The following is a 12,207-nucleotide window of genomic DNA, read 5'->3' on the forward strand; positions in this document are numbered from 1 at the left end:
TCTCTTGGTGCATGCGTATGCTTGTGGTTGAGTTTGGAACAGGAGTCTGAAATAGGGCTCTGATATTTTTCAGAGAAGCCCGCAAATGGCTGTAGCCTTAGCTCTGACAGCCATTTTGGCTATGACTGTTGACTACCTCTTTCCTCATGCTAAGCTAAAGTGTAGGGTGCTCAACTTTAGTGAGGCCACAGCTGCTTGGTGTGTGGCTTTGATTTTGGCCTTAGGGGAGCCCCATTGGTTCTCAACAGCCCACTGCAACTCACTCTTTCTTACTATTTGTTATGAAGCTGTTGGAACCTGATGCTGCTGAATCATCTTTACAAGCTCTAACTCTGCAAGTGTCTATTGCACAGAGTAGAGGTGGGGAGCCTGTAACTCTCCCAAGTTGTTGGGCTTCTGCTTCTATCAACCCTGGCCCAAATAACCAATAGGAAGGGATGAAGTGAGTTGTAGTCTAGTAACATTGGCGGGGCACAAGTTCCCCATCCCTGACCTAGAGAAAGGATAGCTGGAGCATTCCTGGATGTTCTCCCACAATTTGGGGGGAGAATTGCAACTTTTTTGGAAGTTGTTGGCAAAGGTCATAATTAAGAAGCAAATTCTCTTTGCCCGTGTGTGTTTCAAAACTTTCTTCCCATTTTGACAGTTTTTCCTCCGGCCTCTCCAACTGATGTTGTCACTTTAGCTGTTTTGGTTAAAATGTGTGGTCAGTGTTGTTGACATAGGGAATTTCAGTCTGAGGTTGACAGAGTGATGTGAGTGAAAGTCATGGGCTGATGATTGTTGCTTTTTCCTCTTTGCTGCCACTACCAGTCAGGATTGTAGCTTTTGTTGTTGACTTGGTGTGATGTCATATTCTATTTTTGTCACTGGCTGTATCTTAATTCATGGTGTTGTCTACCTCTAGGGTGATGGATTGTAAATAGATGCTAGGCCTTCTATTGTTCTGTCTGGACCACACGTTACTCCTTCATCTAAGGCAGAAGGGAGTGAATGCAGTCTTTTCTTGGATCCTCAAGTATGTTTAAACAAAGCTGTCACAATGTTTTGGCAATGCCGCTTGGTCTAAAATAGAAGCTTGTAGAACATCTGATGCCAGATTCTTCTTTGGCCCCTTTAATCTTTTGGCATTGGCACCTCCTCCATGCTGCATTTGAGTGCGTTGCACATGAAGGAAAGTGTTCAAAACCACCACCAGCACATTTTGGAACTATTTAGCAGATACAATACACATGTAGATTCTGTTCAACATCTACATGAAACTGCTGACAGAGGTCATTTGTAAATTCTGGCTGTGGAGTCATCAGTATCTGATGGCAGCCACCTCTCTCTCATTTTCATTTGTTCCTGTAAGATAGTTGAAAGGCTGAATTGCTGTCTGATATCTGTGATGGACTGGATAGGGTGCAATGAGGGGAAACATAATTCAGACAGAAGAGGTACTGTTGGTAGTTGGACCATGTGATATGAGACTGGTTTTGCAGACTGTTCTGGGTGGAAAGTGTGAAAGTGCAGGTGCTTAGTTTGGGGGTGCTTCTTGATCTGGGTCTTGTTTCTGCAGGTGGTGAGGGGTGCCTTTTCCCGGTATCACCAGGTGCAACAGCTATCATCCTCCCTGACACAGGGGAATCTTGCCACAGTCATTCCTCCTCCTCTAGTGACCTTCAGATGACAGTGCTGTAACTGTTTGTGTGGGGCTGCCTTTCAAAAGTGTTTGGAAACCTCAATCAGTTGCAGCCAGAATGCAAGGCATTTCGAATCTATAATGAATGTATATGAATGCTGATTCTACATGATTTGCACTAGCTGCTGAATAGTTTTCATGTTCAGTTGCCTTGAACCCTCTTGCGAGGAACCCCAGGCTTTTGACAGAGTTCAGCCTGCTCAAGAAAGGGTGCTCACCACACAACCCCCTGCCTCTTCTTAGCCAGGCAGATAATAAACCAGAACTCCAGCTAACACTGCACAACTCTCTGACTTGCTGAAGACCAGAAGATCACTGCAGGGCTGGTCCCTTTGCATCAGCCAATCCACCCAATCTGACACACAGCAAGGCCATTACCTGTAATGTGCATCTGCCATCAGCTCTGTCTTCTTTTGGTTTTTTATTTATTTCAAGATCAGAGCACTTGGGAAATGTGAAGTGCTTCCGATTTCCTCCAATGTTTCCAAAATTGACAAGCCAATTGGAGCAGTTCATTTCAACAGTATAATGTAAGACAGTAGGGGATCATTTTGTTGCTGCCATTGGCAAGGATTTCTAATCCTTAGTTTTACAACAAGCTACTATAAACCCCTTGGGGATCTGTTAGTAGAGTATCTTCAACCCACCCCTGGCCTAGAACATAAAAATACAGGGTAACGTTGTGAATGATTGGTGGCTATTTAGCTTCCTGCATAGTTTCAATTGAATTAACTAGTTAAGCAACTCTGCAGTAGGATTGGATTTCTCTGGATCTATCAGTGATTCCTGTATTTCATGTTTATTAAATCCTCATAAACAAAGCATCCTAGTTAAATTGGGGTGGGTTTTGTCTACCCTGCTAAGCACTGAAAAAATTGTGTCTGTTTCTCAGAGATGTCCTTTCAAACAAGGTGTTTTCTAGATGTGTGTCATCTTCTCCAGAACTGTTGACTGGATTTGCTTGCCTACCTTGCCCTGTCCAAATCCAGGTTTAAATGTGACTATCTTTGAGCTTATATTGGCTTGGCAACAGCTAGGTAGAGCTGTTGATGAGAAATTCCTGCAAGATTTGTGATGTACGCATTCAGTGAGATGAATTATGTTCCCAAGTGTAAGTATGTTCAAGTGGTCTGGTCCTTTGCTTCCTAGGTCTTGGTACTGTTGATTTAAGAATATTGATTTCTCCCACTGTGCTTTAGGCTCTAGGACAACTTGAAAGATTAGTTCGCCTCTCTTGAAGACAAGGCATAAAGCAGCAGCAAACCCACTTCTCCGTGTGGCCCGGTTGATGCAAGGACTGCATATTATTCTCATGACAATTGTGCGTCTAGTGTTGCAGGAGAGGTGTGGTTGGTACATGCATTGAATGGTTATCTCGTTAAATCACAGTATAAGAAGGCATTGAAGTTAAGAATGCTTGCTTTTTGTAGGAAGGCTTACTGCTTTTTCTCTCCCTCTCCCCGCCCCCTTTCCCTTGTACCTTCCCTATCTTATGCTATGGTAAGTTCACAACACTCTGGAATAGAATGCCACTTTGAAGCCTAAGTTGGGCTGGCACCCTTGGCTCTGCAATAGCTGATGGGCAAGTGCTAAACAATAGCTGGTGGGAGGTGCTGTTTGACTCACTGCTTGCCTGCTAATTTTGGTTCTTGGCCTGAATCGGCTGCAGTTTCCTATTGAGCGCAGCCGCGTTAGGGACATGGCTGGCTGTTCAATCTATTCCCAGGGAAATTGATTAGGGTCACTTTGTTCTGAGCCTCTGGCAAAGCTACTTTGCCCTTCATCTTCTAGACCACTGTGGCATCGTGGTTGAAGGGTGGAAAACCAGTGTCTCTCTCCTGTAGGTGGGCCTCTTATGACAGACTGGTATTAAAGCAACCTGCAGCTGAGATAAAGGCTTCATGATTAAAGAGAGATGAGTGCTCAACCTTTTTTCTCTGGGTGCTGTGTTAAATTATTCTGACTGTACCTGTACACTCATAATTATTACATAATTCTGTTTCGAAGGCACTGAAGAATTCAGCAGAAATTGTGCTCGCTCCTTTCTGTTTTGATACTTTTTGTTCTTGCAATATGTCTCAAGGTACCTCCTCCAGTATCTAAAATGGCTTCATTCTGCACATATAACTCAGTGGAAGATGTTCTCAGTGAGCTTCTTGCCTTAATTTTGTAATTTTGAAGCTTTGCTTTAGGGTCTTATAAGCACAGCAATAGAGGGGCATGTCTGTTGTCATCCACTTTTGTCACCTACTTCCTAAAGCAACTGCCCTGGACTGTATTTGCTACTGTCAGTAATTTTTGCCTGCCTAGTTGAGGACTTGAGCACTTAACATTGCCTGTCTTTGAACCTCATCTTTGAGGTAATATTGCAAAAGGGCAAATTACAAACTCTCTGATCATTGTACCACCTACCAACAAAACTTTTGTCTTTTTTGAATTGGGCTACGTTTTATTGGTCCGTCAGGCAGCTGCTCACAACACCTACTACTTCACTGGAATAGATTTACAGTAAAAGGAGAAAAATAACTAGGTGTTTTCAGCAATTTTGATGGCACCTGACTCCAAATTCCTGGAAGATTTTCCTCAGCTATGCCATCTAGATGTTAAACAGCATGAGAAACAAGAAGGATCCTCCAACATCTTCTGGAATCAACCAGTCAAGTGGAAAAAGAACTAGAAGAGAGTGGTATCTCTTATCACATGTCCAATAACAAATCTAGAAGTATACCAAGAGAGATGGTATGAAGAGCCAGCAAGATGTCCAGGAATATCAGTGGTGCTTGTTTTTAACATGTAGGCCGCCTTGAGTCCTGTCAGGAAAAAGGGTGGGGTATAATTAAGTATATTATAAATATATATCTTCAGAGCTACCCCACATACCCCCCCTTTCTCTCACACACAAATTCCCTATGGTGACCAAAGCAGCATTGGTAGCAAAACTTGACCAGAAGAAAGATTGATTAGCTAGATTTGAGAAGCCACCACCCACTCAAACCCATTGCCTCTCCTCCTCAGTCCACACATCTGACCAGCCCTGCTTCACACCTTCCTCAAGTGCTTTTGCTGGCTGGAATGCATCCTTGAACTGTGATGATCCCACTTCCTCGTTGGGATGGAGAGTTGTGTACTTTTGCATGGTCAGCTTCTGCATGATATGGCTTCTGCATGGTCGGAATGCAACCTACTGTACAGAGGTAGGAAGAGTTGCATCTGTTCCTCCACCCCCTTCTTGCTTCTGGTCCTGCTTCCTCTCTGGAATACAGCCGTTGGAAGGCTGCTCAAGAAGGAACAAGACCCAGGTTCAAGTCACTACTCAACCATGAAGCTCACTGGCTTGTCCTGAGCCAGTAGCTCTTCCTGCTTAACTTACCTTACAGGGTACTTAGGAGGATAAAAGCTGAGGGAGCAAGGAGAACCACATATGCTACTCCCTGGCCTTCCTTGAAAAATAGAGTATAATTTAAAAGCAACTGTATGGCAGGCATCTTTCAGCCATAAAGGTAGGAATATTATAGTGGGACTGGGTGAGAGGTAGGAACGGAATGGTCACTTACAGCATTGCACCTATCCAGTGGCAGGTGCTGGTAGCATTTGCTCAGCCCCATTGCACACAGTAGTAATAGCACCAAAGACTCCTATGCATGGGAAGAATTGCTTTTCCCAGGCATAAATAGTAAGTGCCAGCACTGGCAAAGTGCAGTAGTAACTCTTGGAACAGAAGCGCAGCTTCTGAGAAAGGCATCTCAACTGCACATGACATGAGTTGCAACTGCATACCCATTGCATTAAAAAAAAACATTGAAGGGCCCTAACAAGTGACTTGTGCTCTATGGGGTCTAATTTTTTATTTTTTTAAAAAAAGAGCTGCGTACAAGCAGATGATCATAGCCAGTGCTAAAGCAGTGAATGTGCTTTGTGAAGCCTCTGCCCCCTGCCACTGCCCACAAGCACAGAATGGGATCTGTGTGCATAGAACGCCAACTGGTGACCATTCTGGAAGTGAGCCAGGGACTGGCAGCTTGAATGCCAGTGTTGAATGGTGTCATTGTTTCTTATTGATACACCTGCCCAAGAGCCATAGATTCTGGAAATGCAAGAGAATGAAATTCGCGAGGAAAAAACCAATGTGCAATCTTAAGTGAGAAAGGGAACAGTATTATGATAGAAAGGGTTTGGTGGCTGCTGAGAGGAGAGAATCAAGACAGCGAGAGCCACAGCAAAACTCCAGATTCCTCCATTGAGCATGTAAGCTTCCACGTTGGCTGCTCCCAGGACTGGACTGCACTAGCAAAAAAAATTCCATATCAAGTAGTACAGAAGCACTTTTGCCATATTTTAAATGGAATACATAAACAGGGTTCCTACTTGTCCTCAACAAACTTCTCCTTTAGAAAACTGAGGAAACAATGAGGGCCATGCTATTTTTAGATCAGAATCTGACTAATAGGAAGGAAATGTTTGAGTCTGTGAAAACAGTTGGCTATGTAAAAGAAAGTAACTATGAACTGCTGAAGTCCATGATCCTGAAATAGGAAGAGGACGGGCAGCAGAATAGCAATGTTTAACAGCTGAAAGCTTCAAAAAGAGCATTAGCTTTTTGAAAAGTGTTGGCTGGAAAAATGTTTTGAAAGGAGAATCTATGATAGCAATCAAAGCCTGATGTTCTTTCCTAATATGATCAGGGCAGGAAATGGGACCTCCAAAACAAAGTTGAAAGGAAGTCAACCTGCCTTAATATCTGCCACTGACTGATGGTGCAAATGGGGACATCTTGCATTGCTTCTACTGTCTGACCCTTAGAGAAAGGGAGTTCTGTTATGAGAAATGCAGCTGCCTGGAACACCTGTGTTCTCCATGATTGCAAGTCATCATTTGGTGTGACATTCTTGTGGTCTTCTGAGAATCTCTCTTGTGCCAGCCCTAGGCATTTTGCTGCCTGAAGTGGAGCCCGAATGATGTCTACTAGGGTCAGCATTTTAAAATGTCTTTGCCACCTATTCAGACACAGATTCTTGCCTTCATCCCATCTCTTCATCACTGCTCCCTTGGTGCCACATACAGCAGATCTACCTTGTTACATGGTAGGGATGGTTATGGTTCCCCCCCCCTTTTTGAGATCATAAAATCTAAAAAAGATGGCATGTAGGGCTCAAACAATTTCAGACCAAATAGGTTTAAAAATATGTAACTGTGCCTGCAACACTAAAGGAAACCATTACTCACCTTGGAACCTGTTGGTAATTGGCCTTCTAGGGTGGTCTGATCCATCAAGAAGTCTGCCCATGCTGTTTTGCCTCCAGCTGTAGTCCTTTGTACTACTTTACAGCTGAAACATTTCCATGTGTGTCTGAAGGTTGGAAGGATGTTTGCCATGTCTGAAAGTTGGGTAGTCACCTTCCCATTGAACAGACTTCAGTAAGAAGTGCTCCTGGCTAGCCTGGCCTGCTCCAAAAATGAAGAAACCAAGGACTGACGCCATCAGTTGTTTGATGGTATCTCCCCCCCCCCCTTCCAGTATTCTCAGAGCCTGCTGACCATCATTCCTTCAGATGCATTCAGAACCTGGCACTTTCAGACAGAGCCTCCCTCCCACATACTGTCAGAAACCAGTAGTGGATGCTCTTCACAGGGGCTATTACAAAATTCTGATGCAGACTCAGCCAGCTAATGCTCGAAAAGCAGAAGTTGAGGAGGGGGAAAATGTTTTTCATCCATTCTTGCTTATGAGACACTATGAGAATGTTGGGCTGTTCTTTGAGCATCCTCTGTATGGAGGTTATCTTTAGCTCAGCTACGGAGCAGTCATTCCTTCTGAAATCACTGTTCTGCTTTTCTCTTGAGGAATTATTCCAGCTCTGACTTGAGGGAGCAATGTGAAGCCTTAGGCCAGGGGTCCCCAGAATACAGCCTGGGGGCTGGATACGGCCCAAATGCCTCATTTATCCAGCCCCGTCGCCCGCTGCCCCCGCCTGCTCTTACCAGCGCAGCGCGGCTGCCCACATCTGGGTCAAAGGAGGACCGGAAATAGCTTGTGCGCATGCGCAAGCGTCATTTCCAGCACGCTTTCGGGTCAGAGGAGGCCCGTGCGCATGTGCACAAGCTATTTCCAATGCTCATGCGACCCGGAAGTGCACCGGAAATAGTGTGTGCGCATGCATAGCGGCCCACTGCGCGATCGGCACCGGCCTGAAGCGCAGTAAGTTTGGGGACCCCTGCCTTAGGCCTTCTGGCATTTCATTGTACTTGTGCTGGATAGGACTCCTTTTATCCCCTCAAATATATATGTGTGTGTCTATGTTGTAGATTTCATTCTATTTTGTATTTCCATGTGAGTCCTGCTACTTTCTCTAGCTACTTCTGTTGGGCCACCACCTCCAGAGAGTCCTGTGCTGGATAGCTGCATATGAATAATCTTCTAGTAAATTGGCAATTGCGGTGTAGCTGTCATGCCTTATTATCTCACTGGTCATCACCTGCAGGCCATGTAAACCATCCACTCTCCTCTCATCCCTTGGTATTTTCTTTTGGATTAGGAGCTGGTCTTGTATAGGTTACTTTAAGCCTGTGTTAACCTGTTTCTATTAATGAAAAGAGACACAGGGCTGTCTGTTCTTGGCAAGCATGTAGTTGAACTTGCTTTCTGTTCTGGTGTTTGTTTGTTTTTGGGATCTGCTCTGGGGTGGCTGGGTTAAGAGGCGATTCCTTTTCAATCTTTGGGGCTTCCTCTCTTTTTCAGCAGTCGCATGGCACTTCACTCACACACATCAAAGTAAAAACCTAACAAGTAATGAGGGTGAGTGAAACAGGAGCTCAAGGTGGAACTGAGATCACTAATGGCAGAATGAAAATCATACAGCTGGGCTGATAAAATGTTTTCATTCCGAGGGAACAAAAGAAAGGGTTTCTCTCGGCACTAGCTGGAGACCTGGGCTTTTACTTTCTCTGCTTCCTTTCCCCTCTTGAGGAATAGAAAAGAGATGTATAGGCACCACTTGAAAACAAGCAGAAACACAAGTTGCCTGATAATGCAGGCTGGTCTTGGCTTGGGTAAGTTTGCAGGGCATGGGGGAGGATCTACGACAGCCTTTTGTGATAGGCTTGTGAATGAGCTGCCTTTGGTGACTGGCAGTATCTTTCTCGCCACCTCCTCTTTCTCTTTGCATTGCCATCATGTGATCCTCTGCCCCCCTTCTCTCTCCCCCCAGCATTGTTTCGTAACCAGCTGTCCCACTTACAGAACAGTTGTTTCTGGACTTCGGGGAAGTGTTACACTGGGGGGGGAAATGGTTTGTACAGCATCTGCGATGACTCTCTCGATCTAATCTCTAGGCAGAGGCCACGTTGGCTTAGTCTAGTTCAAGCCTCGCTACACTTGGAATCTCAGGAGCTCCGTGTATGGTGGATCTTCAAGGTGGAGCCTGCTGTGTCTGAATAAGCAGCAGGTGTTCCAGTGGAGCCTTTCCAGGTGCTATGGTAGATCACTCCTGCTGGCTATAACGGTGGCCTACACTGATGCAGTCGAAGGAAAGGGAGAGAAGGCGAAACAGGCGTGCCCTGGAGCTGCGCTCAGCCCTTTGCTGGCTGGGGACTCTCTTTCGCTTCCAGGAGAAATTGAGCTCCAGGCGGGGGCCGTGTTTGCTTTTGCCACCAGGGGCAAAGTCCCCCATGAGCCGTCGGGTCAGCCCTTCCCCGCCACCCGTTTTGACCTCTTAACTGTATGGTTGCAGCTACGGAAACGACCAGGTCACCAGGTGGACCCTTGGGGTTGAGGGCCACCGAATGGATGGTAAGGAACCATGGGGTCCTATGTGGGACTGCTCTCTGCTTTCTCCCTTGCTTCCTGTGTTTATTAGGCAGCTGCTTCTTTCAAGGAATGTATGGTGAGAAAAGGGCTCTAAAGAGAAAGGCACACATGGATCTATCTATGACGCTGAATGTGGCACAGTAAATTTTTGAGCAGATGGGTTTGTGCTCACATGCAGACCCTACAACAAATCAGCTCTGACTGTCATAGACATATGTAGAAACTATTTAAATGGTTAGCCTTGGGGGAGTTATTCCTGATGAATTATGTTTCCACTAACTCCTGAATTTATCCCCTTTTATTTCCAGTTAAAGAACATTGAGCATTGAACAAAAGATGCTCAGAGCTGCTGTTTTCTCTCTAAGGGTACCATTTCTGCTTTATGAATTTGCAGCACGTCGTAGTTTGAGCTGAGCTTTCTTGCTGCTATTACCATCCTAATTGCTGTTTTAAATGCTTATATGAAGGGAGAATCTGCCAGTTTATTCCACGTAGTAGATTCAAAGCCTCAAAAATCAAGGGTGTTGGCATCATAAAGAGTAAGGAGGGTCAAATAGGAGAAATCTAAGGATCAACATGCTCAAGAGTGTGCTCCTTGCTGACAAGCCATCTAAAGCAAATTCTGATAACTTTTACCCAGTCTAGTGGACATGACTGTATTTAAATAAAATGTCTTGCCCTCAAGGTTATAATGAAGTATCAGAAATAGCTGATTAGATTCTGCTAAACACTTAGGATCTGGATGAGTCTTCTGCTGTCATGAAGCAGATTCCCGAGCTCCTTGGAAGAAGAGTGAGATATAAATGTAATAAGAAATTTAAAAAGAAATATTTCACATCCTCAAGAGTACCACAACCAAAATGAAATTTGCATAAATCTGTCCCATGGTTGATTCCAATTGCAGGCATTGGTTTACTGGTCATAGGATATTGGTCATAGGATATTTCTTAGAAGTGTTGAAGGGATGAGGTTATAGAACTAGATTACCTGCACTTGGCCTAGAAATTAAGGACACATGCACACCATACATCCCAACACACGTTTAAAGCACATGACTTTCCCCAAAGACTCCTGGGAACTCTATTTCTGCCCCACCCCCAGTACCTTCAACTACATATTCCAGGATTCCTTGGAGGAAGTTATGTGCTTTAACTGTGCGCTGGTTGTGCTTCAAGTGTATGGCATGGATCTGCCCTAAATCTGCTAGTCTGTATCCCATCCTTTTGCTGACTGGCTTTCTATACTAGAGAGATTACAATGGCCTCTGTTCATGTATAGCCACTGAAAAAGACAGGAGAATGCATGGCAGTCTATTGATAACATCTGGCTGGTCTGTGCTTGCCTATGGCCAAGGCTCTTAGGATGTTTAAGATCCCTCTGAGATAACATACAAGTTACGCACCAAAGCCAACACTTGCCCCTCAAGAGACTTGTTAGCCCAAATGATGATGCTTTTTCGTTGTTGTTTTGGAAACCTTGTGAGGAGGGAGGCCCCTTGTGTTGGAGAATATATTGGTTTCCGTCTCCAGTTGCTAGCAGTGCAGGAGCGAGATTAAATTCTAATTTCATATCTAAATGCTGAAAAGACCCAGAGTGATAAAGTCGTGAAACAAAACCAGTAAAACATTAAATGAGGAACACTGAGGTGGCAATGTTCAGATACAGCAGATCAGTACAAATAAGAATCCTACGCAGACAGCTTCCCAACAGTCCTGCAAAAAGACGTTTTCCTTGCATTTCTAAAACGTAACCATGAAAATCATTGCCACACTTCTTCTGGGAACTCATTCCAAACCTGTTGGAAAGGTCCTGCTCCTTCCAACTGAAATTTAACTTCTGGGATACGGGGATTTTTATCTGGGCCCAACCAGAAGTCCCTAATGGGAGGCTAGTGTGTGTGTGTCAGGAACACAGGAAGCTACCTTCCACCAAAGCAGACAATTGGTCAATCTAACTTAGGGATGGAGTCCCTGTGGCCCTCCTGATGTTGGACTCCATCTTCCATCAGTCCCAGCTGGCGTGACCAGTGACCAGGGATGATGAGAGTTGTAGCCCAACAACATATGAATGGCCACAGGTTCCCATCTCTAGTCTATACTGACTGGGAACACCTTTCCAGGATTTCAGACAGGTCTTTCCCAACCTACTTGGAGATACTAGAGATTGAGCCTGGAGCCTTCTGCATGTAAATCAGGGGTGGGGAACCTGGGGCCCTCCAGCTGTTCTTGGACTTTTGACTCGCATCGCCCCCAGCCAAGCATGGCCAATGGTAAGGGACAATGGGAGCTGGAGGTGAGCAACATCTGGAGGCCTAGAGGTTTCTCAGCCCGGATTTAAGGCATGTGCCCTATTGCTATACAGGTGTCCCCCCCCCCACTTAGACAGGGATTATGTTTCAGGGCCCACGCACATAAGCAAAAATTGTGTAAGTTGGGAGCACCCTCTAAAAAGCCTCTGAATGCCTGCTTTCCCCTGCTCTCCAGCTCTCTCTACAATGCAGACTAAAATATCAGCTCTGGAGCTGGTTGGAGGCTGGAGGACACGCAGGCAAGTGGTAGTGGTGATGGCAGTGGCTACTCCAGTACCCCACCCATCAGCTGTTAGGCAGGGAGGCTGTGTGCTCGGGTCTCTTTGGGGCTTCCTCCACTGTCACTGATGTCCTTTTCAGGCTCTGGGAAGGGTCTCCTCATGAACGGCAAGGACTGTTCAGCTCTCTCCC

General features: G+C 45.2%; 1 protein-coding gene across 5 annotated transcripts in view; it reads left to right on the forward strand.

Moving 5' to 3' along the window:
- Positions 1-12,207, forward strand: part of PRKACA (protein kinase cAMP-activated catalytic subunit alpha) — a 58,564-nt gene that overhangs the window by 20,937 nt on the left and 25,420 nt on the right. Inside the window, exon 1 of one of the 5 annotated variants that reach the window (XM_035104840.3) lies at positions 8,953-9,470. The exons of the other annotated variants lie outside the window; for them this stretch is intronic. Within the exon in view, the coding sequence (XP_034960731.1) occupies positions 9,464-9,470 (7 nt within the window). The 5' untranslated portion in view covers positions 8,953-9,463. Of the gene's footprint in view, positions 1-8,952; positions 9,471-12,207 lie in introns of those variants that run through there. 5 annotated transcript variants of the gene reach the window in all.

This window comes from Zootoca vivipara, chromosome 2 (assembly GCF_965207765.1).
Source record: "Zootoca vivipara chromosome 2, rZooViv2.hap1.1, whole genome shotgun sequence".
Classification (NCBI taxonomy): domain Eukaryota; kingdom Metazoa; phylum Chordata; class Lepidosauria; order Squamata; family Lacertidae; genus Zootoca; species Zootoca vivipara.